The 16,970-nt window shown below is 35.1% G+C and overlaps 1 protein-coding gene and 1 pseudogene across 1 annotated transcript; both read right to left on the reverse strand.

Annotated features, from left to right (window-relative positions):
- LOC136346790 (histone-lysine N-methyltransferase SETMAR-like) overlaps positions 1-16,970 on the reverse strand; it is a 43,382-nt pseudogene that overhangs the window by 10,213 nt on the left and 16,199 nt on the right.
- LOC136346757 (probable cytochrome P450 6a13) lies at positions 1,006-11,789 on the reverse strand. Its single transcript, XM_066296170.1, has 7 exons — positions 11,367-11,789; positions 11,123-11,308; positions 10,837-11,068; positions 10,617-10,778; positions 1,958-2,127; positions 1,647-1,898; positions 1,006-1,239 (listed from the first exon to the last, which is right to left on the reverse strand). Exons 1-7 carry the CDS (start codon positions 11,740-11,742, stop codon positions 1,070-1,072), a joined length of 1,548 nt encoding a protein of 515 aa, XP_066152267.1. The 5' UTR covers positions 11,743-11,789; the 3' UTR covers positions 1,006-1,069.

The following is a 16,970-nucleotide window of genomic DNA, read 5'->3' on the forward strand; positions in this document are numbered from 1 at the left end:
TACAAATGGAGACTGACACCAAACGCTGCGAAGAACCAACTGCTACTCTCTAACCATAAAATTAAACTCAACTCCCCAACATTACAGGCAGATGGACACACAGTAGAACCAACTGACGAAATTAAATACTTAGGGGTTACAATAGACAAAAAACTGAAATTCACCAAACACCTACAAAACACGAGGACAGAAATCACTCGACGAACAAAACATTTTCGAACACTGACATACAAAGACAGAGCCATAAGTACCAAAACGGCAACAAAAATATACAAAGCGATATGCAGACCTCTATTAGACTACGGCCACGTACTGATGGCGAATGCAACAGACAAAACAAAAAAATACATACAAACAACTGAACAAATTGCCTTAAGACTGATCACAAAAATAAGACCTCCCGACAACCCCTCACATAACCCACCCACCCAAATGCTATACGAACCCACAAATATGACGAAAATAACGGAAAGACTACTGCAACTTCGGAAAAAATGGAAGGACAAACCTCATAACTGGACAATACTCAACCCCCTCTGCTTGATACTGCAAACTAGACATTCCCGATTCCTTAATCCCTCCGAAACCCTCCTCGAACTCTACCAACAACCATGAACGGACCGCGGACGGACGACAATAGCGAACAGTCACTCCTCTCTCATCCTCATCACACTTATGGTTGCCTCTTGGCTTTTTTTTTTTCTCATTCTGTAGATTATACATGTCAATTGGGCAGAAAGGCCAAGGGGCCGATAGCCCATTCACCGGGTGAATGAAGATAGTTATTATTATTTACTCTGTATCGTTACTTTTGAGATTTTACTTAATCTCCATCGATTAGCGATTTGAATTGTGATACGTAGAATGCTTTTCCTATGGTGCATTTCATATTCCTTGTGATTTTGAAACGAAGAAAATAAGATTCTAACCTTCCCAGGTCTATTTATCTAATCTAATTTGAAATACTCTATAAAGGCACAATACTTTTGCAACACAAAGGCACTATCAAGGTAGCATATCATATATTTAACTCTGCATATTGTAATTAACTAATTAAAATTTCTATTTTCTACTGTTCCACTTTTGTAATGTCCACCCAAATTCCACCATCAACGGTAGTTATAACTGTATCTCTTTGAGTTTTTATTGGTACAGTCGTTTTCTTATTTAATGAGAAGTTGTGATTCCGTAGTAAGGATACCAGTCCCGCTTTGGTCTGCATCATGCCAAACCTTAAACCTGAAAATCCAAATAATGTAATTTACATTGGGATATTAGCTCAGAACGTGAGGCGTGTTTCTCATGACAAAAGCTCCGGAAGCGTCTCTGGTCTGAGATGCAGCATTACTCACTCTTTTCTGCTTAACACGAAGGTCCCGTCCGATGGTGATCAGGAAAAACCAAAATAACACCATTAATACTACATGAAATGTACGAAACAAATTTCGCAAAGGCACCATTCCTGTAATGTTTTTCAGACAATCTCAAAGCAGATTTCGCATATGTAAAATTTTTCCTGTGTTAAGTGATGATGCCACGAAGCTTCTGATTAACGAATAAAGTATCGTATCTCCTAATCTTTCAATTGAACGGCAATAAATTCCACCAACAGATAGATGGTAAGTACCATAAAAAAGATTACATACCTAAACACATCCTCGGTCCCTCTCCAAATGGAATATATGTGAAGTCTCTGATATTCTTCTTGTTTTCGAGGCTGAACCTTTCAGGATCAAATTTCTCGGGTTCGGGGAAATATTCTGGATCCAAGTGCAATCCCCAAGCAGGAATACTTGTGAAAGTTCCCTTTTCGACAACAATGTCAGTTCCAGGGATGGTGTAATCCTTAGTACACACCCTTGGGATATTCCCAAGTGGAGGGTATTTCCTCAAAGTTTCTGGAATAATACCATTAACGTGCAGAGACGAAGGAGGTACTGATAGTGCATGTCCGTACCATCAATAACCTGCTCAGTGTACGTAAGTTCCATCATGGCTTCGTACGTCATTTTACCGTTATACCTTTCAAGCACCTCATTGGCCTCGTCACGAATCTTCTGTTGCATTTCTGGGTGCTGAGCAAGTTCTAATATGGCGAAGGACATGGTGGTTGCGGAGGTGTCGAATCTAGAAAGATATGCTATTGATGAGGCAATTAAGCTCTATTAGAGCGAAAGACCTTATGGTTGCTTAAGAGTGAAATTTACAAAGTACTGATATTAATAGTGTAACTACACTGTTCAACAGGAAAGTTGACCCATAAAAAAATATGTGTTTTTTTAAATTTAAAATTAAATTAATATAGACGTGACCTACAAGCCTCTAAATTAGCTCTAGATTTTTTTGGAGCCGCTCCGTAGTCCGACTTATAGGTAATAAACAGGCGCATTATTACCTGCGAGCCGGGACAGGTCATATAATACTTTTTGTTTCATTTATTTCTATGTAGTCACTTTGTAAACTTCTGTTCGAATTTTTTACGTTTGTTATTATTATCCCTATTAAAAAAATAATATCGCCGCGGGTTTGAGTGAATGAAAGTGATAACTTTGTTACATTTGCAGTGACGTTACTGAGAAATCAAATCAAAAAACTTTATCCCCTCTGGTGAAAAAGGCTTATGAACTGTATTGTGAATGCAAAGTTGGTGATTAAGACATATCACGGGCTTCACATATTGGTTGCCGTTCTTGCTCAAGACCTTTCGCAGGTTGATTGAAAGGCACTCGCAAAGCTATGCCGTTAGCAGTCCCATTTATTTGGAGGGAACCTGGCAACCAAACGAAAGATTGCTATTGTTGCATGGCAAACATCAAAGAATTGCTAGCAAAACTAAGCGCAATAATCCGTACGCCGATATACCCTTTGCAATCCGGCCAATACCCCATGACATTTCGTTACCCTTTTTTCATCCCCCTGAAGCATACTCTCTCGATTCGGAATGGGAATCAGAAAAAATTCCACCGGAAGCCGGATCAAACTACATTTCTAGTTCTGACGATGATGATTTGTCTTCTAAACCTCATTTAATCACATAAGCTGAATTAAATGATCTTGTGCGTGACTTGCACCTTTCAAAGGAAGAAGCGGAATGTCTTGGATCCCATCTGCAGCAATGGAATCTTTTAGATAAGGGAGTTAGCACTTCCATATACAGAGTGTCCTTTTTAAAGCTGTGATTGAAGATTACTCAACAACGGTATGTTATATGAAAAAAAGTTTCAAAAAAAAGTAGTCTGCTAAAGAGGGGAACATGCCATGAAGATAGTAACTTTTGGCCAAAACGTCATTTGAAAGTTATTTCAAGGGCAACTTTTTTTCCAAATGGAAACCTCGTATTTTTTTCCAGATCCTTGTGGAGCTTCAAAAAATTAATATGTTTTATTTGAACAATTTTTTTTATTAGACCTTTTGCTGCAGAGTCATCCTTGATTTTTGTCAAATATTTGAGAGTTATTACATTTTTTTTGTAGAAAAGTTTTGCAGTGCATATTCTGTTTAAAACTTATTGCAATCCTTCTTCCTAATTAAAAAAATTATTTCTATGAAAAAAAAAATTTGTTTAAATTTAGCAAATTAATTTAAAATTGTGATTTAAGAAACTTATGGAAGTACATGCGCAAAACATTGCCTTTGCTGCTCCAAATACATTGAAATTCTTATTCGAAAAAAATTGTTCACTCTGCGCAACATCTCTTCTTCTATCAGTTGACGTGCCTTTTCAGTTTCACTTTTGATGTTGTCTGCAGTTGTTGGTACTTCTGCATAAATTTTGTCCTTTAAAAAATTCCAGAGGAAAAAATCTGCCGAGGTCAGATCAGGCGACCTAGGGGGCCAATCCATTAATATGGATACAGTTCATCCAGAAGCTCACGTGATATTCTAGAAAATTGGAATGGACAGGCATCATGCTGATACCACATCACCCGTCTAATTGCAAGTGAAACGTTTTCTAGCAATTCAGGGAAATTACAAGAAATTGCAGTACATTTTTCCATTCAAGCTTCCTTCAATGACGAAAGGTCCAATTAAGTATTCCCCAATAATACCGCACCATATATTCACTGACCATGGTCTTTGAGGTTCAACTTCTCTAAGCCAGTGTTGGTTTACAGCGTTCAAAAAATGCACATTATGGTGGTTTACTGCACCATGAGTTGTGAATGTAGATTCGTCCGAAAATAAAATGTTGGAGGAGCAATTTGGATTTTGAATTAATTGCTCCTTTATCCAATTACGAAAATTGACTCTGCTTCAAAATGAGTTCCGTGAAGTTCCTGATGTAAAGAAATGTGGTAGAGATGGTATTTAGTCATCTTTAAAATTCTTTGGACACTTTTTTTTTATATTCCTGAGTCAGCAGCAGTTTGACGTCAACTTACATGAGGATCGAAGGCAACAGCCGCAAGAACTGCTATGTGATTGCCTTCATGTGTTGCATTTCTGGAGTGATTTTTTGTTTTCAAAATTTTAGTTTCTTTGAAATTTTGAATGACATTGTTGAAAGTCGTCCAACAGAGAAATTTAAAATTTCTTCCAGCCTCTCCATAAATAAAAACCATTTCTAATTTTTCATCCAGTGTAGCAATCCAGTTCATTTATTGAACTTTGACACGAAAAAAATAACTTTTGAATGATTTCATTCAAAACAATTCGGTTGATGGTCGAAAAAAGAATATCGATTTCCTGTAGAACTTGTTATAAAGTAGACTCCAACAAGAGGAAATTTAAGAATTTTTCTTCATAGAAACATTTTCTTTTTCATTAGATGGAAGGATCGTGATGAGTTTTAAACAGAATGTGCACTGCAAAACTTTTCTACAAAAGAAATTCTATAACTTCGACTGTCTCAAAAATTGGACAAAAATCAAGGATGATTTTGTAGCAAAATATCTAATAAAAAAAATTGCTCAAATTCATAATATTCATTTTTTGAAGGTCTACGAGGATCTGTAAAAAAATACGGGGTTGCCATTTGAAGAAACAAGTTGCTCTTCAAATAACGGTTTAGGTAAAAGTTACTATCTTCATGGTATGTCCCCCGCTTTACCGAATAACTTTCATTTAAAACTTCAATTACAGCTTTAAATTGGACACCCTGTATAGGAAGAGGTAAGCTACGCTAACACATTTCTTTTGGAACAGAAGGTAAACCGGTGTTCTTGCCATGATATTCCCGGTTTGATGACAGAATTCAATTTGCTCTATACACTCGATCAATAGTGGGCATTTATAAATTTGTCTGAAACTAGCTTAAAAGTTGTTTTACTTTTTAACGGTAACAAATATCCACCAGTACCCATTGGTCACTCGGCACATATGAAAAAAACATGAAAATTTGAAGATATTACTCAGATGTACAAAATACGAAGACCACAATTGGAAGATTTGTGCAGATGTAAAAGTAGTACCATGATTCAGGGATCTTTAATCAGGATATACAAAATATTGTTTTTTTTTGTGTGAGTGAGACAGTCATGCCAAAAACAATCGTTTTCAAATTGAACAATGGCGTCCTCGCAACATAACTGAACTGTGCGTTAAAATTGTGACGAGAAGCGTTAGTTCAGAAGGAAAAGAGATATTTACTTTCACTTCTTATTAACCTAGGCTTGATGTAAAATTTTGCTAAAGCATTGAATAAAGAAGGAGCTGCCTTCAGATATATTCAAGAGAAATTTCCATGTATAAGTTGGGAAAAGATAAAGACGAAATTTTTGTTGAACTGCAAATTAGGCAACAATTTCAAGATGAGATGTTTAGAATATCTTTAATTGACAATGAAAAACGAGAATGGAATGTCTTTAAAACGGTTTACAACAATTTTCTTTAAACCAATAAGTCACAGGACTATCGCGAACATGTAGAGGAACTACTTTCGGCCTATCAAAGATCAGGATGTAACATGTCGCTTCTTCCTTCTCATTGGGAATTCTTTCCTGAGAATTTGGGTGCAGTCTCAGATGAACATGGAGAACGATTTCATCAAGGTATTGCATCAATTGGGAAAAATTGTATGGGAAAATGAAGCCCAAACATGTTAGGCGACTACTGTTGGAAGCTAACACGGGACACCCCTGGTTGTTCATGTAAAAGATCGTCAAGGAAATAAATATTTAATGGAAACTAGTTTTAGCATGTATATAGTGTTCTTAAAATTGATGTATATGAAATATAAATAAGTTTTTAATCATTTAAGACCAACAAATTAGGTGTTAGTGGCGTTTTTGTCGAATCACCCTTAGTATCAAAGTAGAACCACTTCCCTCATGATTGAAGGCTGATATCAAAAATTTGAGCTCAGAACCAGGTTCAGCAGATTCAAATAAATAAAATTCAGGCATGAATATTTCAGAGAGGAGTAAAAAAGTCTTAAAATGTTGTACAGTGTTATTGTTCTGTAATAAATAAACAGTTTAAATTTAATTGGGTGGAATGGGCGACGACAGCGAAGGGCTCTTTAGAAAAAAACCCATTTCTCAACATTCAGGCCCCAAAACTCGCTGAAATTGGCCCTATATAGTTAATTGTCTACGGCCCCATTGTCTGTCAATTAGGACAGTGGCGCCCTGCTTGACAGCCAAGGGTTGCGTAAAGGATTCTGGTCTTTTCAGAATAAGTGGAGTTGACATTTGAACGTTTCAGGTCAACTTCATGATGTTTTGTTTACGTTTAATTGGAGCGTTGTTCGACTTATACAGGGTGGCTCATTGAAATCGAAATAAGCGAGTTTATGCCTGCCGAAGATTCTGGAAGAACTGCTATGACGTATTGTTGAAGAAAGGCGTCTGATAATTTCACAAATGTTCCAAAATGTCAGGTCTCGTTTTGAACAAAACTTGTACTATTGTATGGAAGCTGGTGGTGGACACTTGGGGCATGTTATTAATTAAATAAACTTTATGCGTTAGTTCAGAACCAATAATACCTATTCTCTGTTTTCTTAAATTGCCAAAAAAAATTGTTTTACAAAAAATGACTAGTTTTTTTTTTAATTAGTGAAATTCACTTATGCAACTTCAAGTTTGAATTATTTTCAAACGAGATAATAACACTTTTTTTTAATTAAAATTTTTATATTTAAATTTAAAAAAAAATGTTCTGAATGAGGGAAGCAAGGCGTTTCAAATGGGGCATCATTTGCCCTATCATTTCTATTAACATTTTATGGTTCTAGTCACAGTGTAACGGGCTGTGAAGTGAATTTTATAGAAAAAGTTATCCCCCTTAAATATAAAGGTGACTTTTCTCAGAGTTTATGAAAAAATGTTATAATTCCTTGGCACAAACTAGTCTGTTTCATTTTCAATGGCCCACCCTGTATATTAATTCTGAACTTTGATAGTGACAGGAAACGTTTAATTGCCAGTAAAAGTAAATTTCCTATTTGAATTTCCATTAAAAAAAGAGCAAAAGTTTTAATTTTGTTACTTTCACATGTTAAGCGTTATACTCCTATTATTTTAAAGAGAAAAGTTGCAGAAGTATAATTTTTCTTAATTTTGAAAAAGACAACAGATCTAACGGATGGAACTAAATTTAATGAAAGTTGTAACCAGAAGAAGATTTGGGCCTGTTTATTTCAAACTAGTTTAATGACGAGCTGAAAATCTTGTTGAACTTAAAAGTTGATATACGAGACTTAATGGACGAACGAAGTAATGGAAAAGAAGACTTATTTTCTGTGAAAAATAATTTAAAATTTTTACTATTTACTCAGAAGTAGGTACATGCAATGTAATTAAGTAACTAAGAAAATGATCTTAAAATAAAGAATATCTACTAGAAATGTTCCGATAAAGTATTTTTTATCTTCAGAAATTCAACTTTTTATGCTGTAAATTTTGTTATAAGAGAATTCACTTTTGATAGTAATCATATTTTTATTTGAAATGTTTTTTATTGAAATTTCTAGAAACCATAATGATATTAGTTCTAAAATAAACGCTTTTTTAAACCTTATTAAGCTATTTGAGCAATTACATTTGTTGAGTAGTAAATTTAACTTTATTATGAAAAAAACATCAAATAAATGTTCGCAATAGAGCCTCTGTTGATTAAAGCACTTGACAGTTCTGTTTTGAAATGGTTGTGTGGTATTTTCTAACATTTTAATTGTAACGTTTCGGCAACCGTTTCTGATTCGAATTTTCATGTCTCCGATAGTAGTTGGCACTCGATCAGAAACGATGTTTCAAATAGCCTCGTAAAAAAAAATCTGGTGAAGTCAAATCTGGTAATCGGACCGGCCAGTTAATTGCACTTCCACGCCCAATCCACTTTTGTGGAAAATGTTAATTTAATCCTTCTCTAACATTTCTGGCATAATGAGTAGGGCAGCTGTCACATTGAAACAACATTGTGAACCTTAACTCTGAATTAATTTTTGCCACAAGGTGTGACAAATCTGGCAAAAAGTTCCGATACTTTTCTGCATTAAGGTTTCAATTAATGACGTGCGCCCCAATCAGATGTCTATCTAAAATACCACACCAAATGTTCAAAGCCTTTGGTGGCTGTGTTGGCACTTCATGCAACCAATTCAGATTCTCAATCGATCAAAAATGCATGTTACGGCATTCCCCTTGATCGTGGTTTATGAAATTTGATTCACCCGAAAACAGTAGGTAAGAAAAAAATTGCATCTTTGTGGAGTTTTCTTTGCGTCCAAGTACAAAAGGCATTATGGTTTCGGAAATAATCACCATGTAATTCTTGATGCAGGATTACGTGGTATGGACAACATTTATGAACATATAAAATACGCCAAATAGTACTGTGAGAAAGACCTGACTATCGGATAATTTGACGAGTGCTAACATGAGGGTTCAGGCCCCTGAACACTTGAAACGCCAATTTGATAATCTTCATTCAGATCAGTTTGATTAGCGTTTTCACGTTTCGTCGTATGTGTGAACATGTTGATTTTACAAGTTCTAAGACAATCAACGAAAAATCGTGGTAAACGATTTTCAATTGAATTTGTCTTTTTTTTAAATAAAAAATTATAAAATTGGACTTGTCCTGCCGAGATAAGAGTTTATTTTGTATCTATTATTATTATGAATTTTATCATTTTTAGCAAAAAATGTATCAAGTAAAAACATTTTTACTGTCAAAAAAGTATTCGAATTAAAAAAAAAAAAGTTGATAGCATAAACAGTTACGCTTCCAAAAAACGACACTGTGAGAACATTTTTTTTGTATATGTTCTAGATTTTATATACAGGGTGTCCGGAAATTAGAGGTAAATATTTCAGGGGGTGATTGTACGATAAAAAATAGGCAGAAAACCTCATATAAACATAGGTCGGCAAATGGACCCAAAGGGAGCTAGACCCTTTTAAAAGGTGAACCCTGAAAGTGGTTTTTATGGATGGATGTTTTTATAAAATCCAATTCCCGTTAAAATAAATAAATAAGTAATAATAAATAAACATGGCACTTTGCATGAACTATTTAAAATCCATATTACTCGAAAACGGAGCGTTATTTCGAAGTCGATAAAAAGCACCTTTTTAATCTAGAAAACCATGCTTTTTCAATTCGTGTAGTCAAAATGTAGGAAAAGTTACGAGTAAAAAAGTTAGGGCCTAAAATAACCTAAGCCGGCCCTGTTTAACACACATCAAAACAAGATGTTTAAATTTCGTTTAAATTTTCTAATTTACCATAAAAATCTGAGTTAACAATCAAGATTTCATGACTTTATCTCAAACCGTTTCGAGTATATCGAAAAAAACCACTTTCAGGGTTCACCTTTTAAAAGGGTCTAGCTCCCTTTGGGTCCATTTGCCGACCTATGTTTATATGAGGTTTTCTGCCTATTTTTTATCGTACAATCACCCCCTGAAATATTTACCTCTGTATATCCCATACAGGGTGATTCATTGGGAATGGGACATGGCGAAACCCGAGATAGGAGACGCCAAAATGTGACGATTGGACGCAACATGCCTTATATCAATGTTGCGCGTTTCAGAGTTACAGGGTGTTAAAAGTTAAAATTTTATTTTAAAATTCCTTAAGAACTTTTTGTGTTTTCATAGCATCAACACCAAAATCGGTGTACTTAAGTCTTGTAAGATGCCAAATAAGGATTTTGATCTAATTTTTACGAAATTTCTAGAGGGCGCTAGTTACCACTCATTTATCTCGACTCACCCAGTATAAAAGATATAAAGTTAAGTGGCGTCCAGAAGTAGTCACGAATAAATTGAAATCAGGTACTTGGGTCTCCGGTAAAAGACACATGAGAATATCTGCTTGAATTCTAATGAGACCACATGACAAAAAAATGAGAGAGAGAGAGAGAGAATATTTACCAAGAACAAACTTTACTTGTAGGAGAGAAAATGAGTTAATAAAGAGGGTTCATTCATTGACATACGCCATCTTCAGGTAATCAAAGGAAGGTAGGAAGCTAAATATAAAAGACGAAAAAGACACTCAGTGAGACCGAAGCATCAATGTTGAATTGGTAAGGATGTGCATCAACAACTGTGTATAAAATTCCCACAATGACTGTCAAGTCGTATCACGTAACTTTCCCATTGGATGATAAAGGTCATACTATTATCAATCTTAATCTGTGAAGTAACTAAAATCAAACTTACCCAGCAATGAAAAATATCAGACATTGCGCTGTAATGTCATCCAGATTGTATATGTCATTTGTATTTATTTTACTTAAGTTGTCGCTTTTGTTAAAGATTTGTTCATCATCGCTAACAATGCCTCTGTTTTTAAGTTGAATCATTAGATGCATAAAGTCCTTCCTAAGATTGAAGTGTTGTTGGAGCCTAATACCGAATTCTTTTTGTAATTTTATTATACCTGTAAACATTGTTTTTCTCCCTATAATCGATCGTCTGTTGCACCATATTCTTAAAGAAATTTTCTGCAGGCTTTATGTCTTTTCTCAATTTTCTTATACCAAAAGCTCGTATTAGCAGATCTAGATAAGACGATTTTTTCTCTGGAGGGTCAAGGATATACCTGCCCTGCTTTAGGAACTGAGAATCTGGGTCCTTCATGGCGTTGCAATCGATTCCAAAACCGACACTTCCTGAAAACGAAAATGAAAACGTCTGTTTTCCAAAGAAGTTTTTCGAAAACTTACCTACGACATCACTAGTGAACCTGACCAAAACATCTTTCATATTCACAGCAGCGGACAAATTGGCGTATTCATCAATTAAATTCTCCAACACGGAGGTCTTTTCCAACAAAGTTTCAAACATCATTTTCATTTTACCGGAGGTGAATGTTGGCGATAGTTGCTTTCTGGTTTTCCTCCAAGCATCTCCTAGAAGTTATTAATAAGTTTTCAAAAGCTAAATATGATTTTTACCATAGCTCTTTACCTTCTAAATGAAACAAGCTCTTTCCAAAAATAGTGGGAAACATCAAGGGGGGAAAATGAGCAGTAAAATGATCAAAATTCTTCTGCATAATATCTTTGATGATGTCTGGATCGACTGGCACAAAATTCGGAGTATATGACATGTAAACCCCACCGAATTTCACTTTCTTCTTCCGCAGGTTCCTGTAGAAGTTCAGAGCAATTTCTCCTATCGACGAGTTTCCTCCGAAAAGGCCCCTGGCATTGCCGAAGAAGAACTCGGGTTCCAGTTGAGTCACCCCTTTCCGCCTCCAGTAGCCATGTTTCCATTTGGAAAACCCGTATATTACGGAAACTAGAATTACGACAATGGATATCGTTAACGTGAATATATCCATGATGCAAAAGTAAGACAATAATTTTGTTTTGGAGATAATGCGAGTATTTATAATTGTGAGGTTGTAAAAGCGGGTTTAATCTAAGTAAATAAATACTCTTGGTTAGCACTTATTCAGTGTCGGGGATATGTAATAATGCAATGTAACGATAAAACGTGGTTTTGAATACTCATGCACTATCACACCACCTACTGACAATCACAAAACTGGTTCAAAGTTCTGTTGACTTACATTTCTGTTCAGATTGATAATTTAATGCTAGATAGAGTGTCCTACAATAGCACGTCAGAATTTCTTAGATTCTATACCAAAAAAGTTAACAATTTTCCTCTTTTGTAGTATTACACAGCACATAAAGGCGCATTTCCAGAAATTATTTTCTAATGTACAGGGTGGCCTCAAAAAATGTGACGATATACAACTTCGTTATCCCAAATTAAATCTCGCATTTTTTTTTTTTTTTGATTTCACGATCAGTTTTAAAGTCAGTTTATGTAAGGTGTCCCATCTTTAAAATTTGCCGTTTTTGAGTTATTCGAAAAATTTTGAAAAATTTGACAGCTACCAGACTCCGGGGAAATCGATATTGTGTGCCAACTGCTATGAATTTCGGAATCGGTCCTGTGGGGCTTAAAGAGGACCTAATAACCTAAATTTTGAGGTATTTTTATTTAAAATAGTCGTACACAACCGCCTGTTTCCACGGTTGGGTACGACTTTTTGAAATTGCATTACTTCAATTCTCAATCACCTGCGTATTACAAATGAAATGCCTCAATTTTGCCGACGGAATCCTGTTCAGAATTCAAATATCTACAGCTTTTGTTAACATTACCTTAACCCTATAGCTAGCCATTTCTGAGTTTCGAAAATTGCTTATTTTGGCTCCTAAATGTTTCGATAGTCATGAAAAATGTCAAAAAGATAATTTTATGCGAAATTTGGAAACAACAAAAAATATGGAAACATTTTTTTTTCCACAGGAATAACATCTTCTCTAGCTAATTCCACCAACTCTTTAAATAAAAAAGTGAAAAAATTATTATTAACTAATTTTACATTCACATTACATTAAACTAACTATTTCATTTACTGTCTTCTGTCCATGATAACTGTGAACTGCAAGTTGTGATAAACGTATTTTATCAGTTAGAGAAGATCTTGGAAGTGATAAAAAATATAACTTTGACAGTTTTCTTTTTACTATTACAACATTTAGAAGCCGAATAAGGCAATTTTCAGGAACTCGGAAATAGCTAGGTTTGTGAAAAGCTACCTTGCAGCTATCAAATTTTTCCGAATAACTCGGGAAGAGTAGATTTTAAAGATAGAACACTTTACATAAAGTGACCTTAAAATTTATCGTGATATAGAAAATAACAAAAAAAATTGAAGATTTCATTTAAGATAATGAAGTTGTATATTGTAACACTTTTGGGGTCACCGTATGTATTAGAAAATAGATACTAGAAATACATTTTTATGTCCTAAGTAATACTGCAAAAGAAAAAAATTGTTAACTTTAAATGGCATAAAAGTTAAGGAAACACGAGGCACTATTCGAAGACCCTGTATGTAAGATGTATAGGTTTCAAACCCTGTTAACAGTACATAAAGCCAAACATTAGAGTATTTAAGAAAGTTGGATTTTAATAATATAAATTACGAACTTGAAACGCCTCTGTGTGCGTAATATCTTACAATGACAATTAAATATTTATTATCATATCAGAATGAGCTATTGTTTGTGTAACTGTCTAGATGAGACTTGAAATTTTTTTTTTTTTTAATTAATTATTAGCTCAGTAACCCATAATGCACGAAAATGGTAAATATTTATATTTATCCTCCTATAAAAACCTTGTTAAATATTTGAATGGTCATTTGATTCGCAGAACCAAAAATGATTTTTTTTCGAAATTTTTCTTAAACCTAAATCCACAAGATATTGAAACTTACGTAAGTTTCGTTCGGTTCCATGGACTAACTTTGCTTCAATTTCTTCGCATTCGACAAAATTCAACCTACTCGGTGCAATAGGCACAAATCTGCCTTGAAAGACGATGGGAAAGTATACTTGATATAAAAAATTATTTCTTCTTCTGTTTTGAGCAATTATTTGGTATTTTTCAATTTTGAAGCAGCCGAAAAATGCTCGATTGAAAAAAACATTTATTTTCGGCGATAAATAATCTAAGTTTACGATTTTTTGAGTTTACTCCGAAGCACTTGTGCACGCATTTTAAGTAAATAATAAACTTACAGAATAGAAATTTGCAAACAAACGTACTTTGCGGTCATTTCATTGCTTTTGTCAACTTGCACATTTCTGTTAAACACAATTTAAAATTTTATTAGCTAAATTTAATTCGAGAAAGGAAATAGAAAGTGATTTTTCCACAATCACCTTGTTCGACATGTGTTACGTTTTTTGATCATTTAATCCATTTGTTGACTTTAATTTACATTTCAACACCAAATGTCATATTTTGAGTAATTTCACCCATTATCCTTTCTGTTTTTAAAACACCATTTTTCTTGCAAATCATTTATTCGGTTTTAATAAGTACAGGGTTTTTCCCCATATCTCTCCTCGATCCTAAAATATTTATTTTTGGAAATAGAAAAAAATAGTTAAGGGAAATGTTTTAGCTCTTATTGTGAATTATCAGAATCCGCCATCGGATGAAACGAACGAGCATCGTAAAACTGTCAAAAAATGGCAAGTTGTGTTTTTTTAAACAGAACACCCTGTATATTTATACCTTTTTGAAATCTGCTCCCCTTCCTGATTTCAAATATATACAGTGGTGGCCATAAAAATAGGACCACTACTGGTTCAATTTTAAATATGGAGAAAAGTTTATTGAAAGTTATTCTATCTCGTTCGAAATAGGGTTCTAAATTTCTACGAGGTTGGTAATTATGTGTGTCAATAGAAACCAGGGGAATTACCTTATACTAGAATTGCACTTTCCCTGTTTCGTTCAGACAGTCAAAACTAAGGTGGTCATAATAATAGGACCGGTGTATTAAAAGCTCGTTATTTTTTTAATAACTTTCATAATTCCTCATTCATTAGAATAGCAATTGAAAGGTAAGTCTAATTAATTATTTCGAAGCATTTTGATGCATTTTAATAATTAATATACAAACAGATGGGGCGTAAAAGCCACTGTTCTTTAACTGAAAGAATTAAAATACAAACACTTAGAGATGAGGGCAATTCCCTGCGTCACATTTCTCAAAAACTAAGAAGATCGAAAACGTTAATAATAAATGCTCTCAAACACGAAGAACAACAAGAAAATGGCGGTCGTAAGAGGAAAACAACCATTTTGACCGACCGCCGAATAAAGCGAGAATCCCAAAAAAACCCTTTTTTAAGTTCCAAAGAACTTCAAAAGGACCTAAATAATGAGATGCCTCTTAAATTGAGAAGAGAACTACTGTTACTGAATTACTTCACTCGAAAGATGGCAGACCAAAGAAGTCCTGTTGCTCAATTGTTCAACGGTCTGCAGGGTCTGGAAACTACATCGAAATCTCCTTCTCCCATTTCTCACGTCCTAGCAAGATTGCTAAAGGACATCGACTTCTATCCAAACTTCAATCACTATGTGACATCCACACCTCCATGGAGTAGGATACCGCCGGACTTTCACTTATCCCTTCATCAATACAGCAAACGAGACTCGCCAGCTATCCTTCTCATCCGTTCTTTCCAACAAATCATTGACTCATTTGCACCGGACAGTATACTCTACACGGATGCTTCTAAGTCTAAGGAGGGCGTGGGATGGGCAGTCACGAGCGCGCGAGACCTGGTGGCAAGCTCTAGTCTTCCGGAAATGTGTGGCATCTATACTGGTGAATTGTTCGCAATCTATAGAGCAATGAAAGTTATGAATGGTGACAACAAAACATTTGCTATCTGTTCGGACTCACTAGGTGCATTACAAGTAATCAAGGACCCTTACAGCTCTAATCCACTAATTCAAAACATCCAAGACGACATCCACACCTTATCCACCAGCCACTGCAAGATCCACTTGGTATGGATCCCATCACATATCGGAATAGCAGGTAACGAATTAGCGGACTCGAGTGCGAGAAATGCGCCCCGCTCACGGGTCATAGAGCAACATTTTTACCTACCGAAGGATGTAAGCAAACATTTCACAGTATCTACTGAGGGTAAGTGGCAAAACCTCTGGAACCTATCCAACACGAAACTGTCACGAATTGAACCATCTCTGCTCCCTTTTAAACAACTCCAACTAAATAGAAAGTGCACTGTGGCCATAAGAAGACTGAGGATAGGACATACAAGACTAACTCATGGTCATCTAATGGAAAGGACACCTCCACCAAAATGTGACAGGTGCAATGTCTTGCTGACAGTGGACCACATCGTCACAAAGTGTCCAGTGTATAGTGCCAATAGGACCACTTTTCAGATTAAAGATGAACTGCACAAGAACTTGCACTCCACAGTGGATCAGAGAGCAACCTTAGAATTCCTGAAGTTAATCGATCTTTTTGATCCATCTAAAATGTGATTTTTATGCCTGCTCGAAATGTACATGTACTAAAACGTTCTGTAAACCGTATGTTGTCAAATGTATGTTGAGTGCCAATAACCTAAGTAGTTGAGGCACTATAATCTTAATAAAAAAAAAAAAAGGACCTAAAATTGGAAATAAGTTCCAGAACTATCCGAAGACGATTGCAGGAAGTTCATTTACATGGCCGAGTGGCTCGAAAGGTACCGTTGTTATCAAAAATAAACAAATTAAAAAGCATAAAATATGCGAAAAATCATCTTCACTTTGAAAATGAAGATGATAACATAAAATTGTGGAAAAATGTTCTTTTTTCGGATGAAACAAAAATTAATTTGTTCGGTTCGGATGGTCGACGGTACGTGAGGCGGCCACCAAAAGAGGAATTGCTTCCAAAACATATTCTAAAAACCCTTAAACATGGAGGTGGTAATATAAAATTGTGCTTCTCTTGGTTCGGCGTTGGTCCTATTTATTGGATAAAAGGAATCCTGAACCAAGAGGAATACCTTAAAATAACGAAAAATGTTATGCTGCCATATGCTTCGGAAGAAATGCCATTAATTTGGAAATATCAAGAAGATAATGATCCGAAACATACGGCTAGGCGAGTGAAACAATTTTTTCAAAATGAAGCAATTTCTGTTGTGCCATATTTATGCT

The sequence above is a fragment of the Euwallacea fornicatus genome, chromosome 24 (assembly GCF_040115645.1).
Source record: "Euwallacea fornicatus isolate EFF26 chromosome 24, ASM4011564v1, whole genome shotgun sequence".
Lineage (NCBI taxonomy): Eukaryota > Metazoa > Arthropoda > Insecta > Coleoptera > Curculionidae > Euwallacea > Euwallacea fornicatus.

Coding starts and splice junctions, on each gene's coding strand:
- LOC136346757 (XM_066296170.1), bottom strand. CDS start 11,742: ATGGATATATTCACGTTAACGATATCCATTGTCGTAATTCTAGTTTCC. Junction 11,309..11,366: donor GAGCTTGTTTCATTTAGAAG/GTAAAGAGCTAT, acceptor AATAACTTCTAG/GAGATGCTTGGAGGAAAACC. Junction 10,779..10,836: donor GAGAAAAACAATGTTTACAG/GTATAATAAAAT, acceptor CTTCAATCTTAG/GAAGGACTTTATGCATCTAA.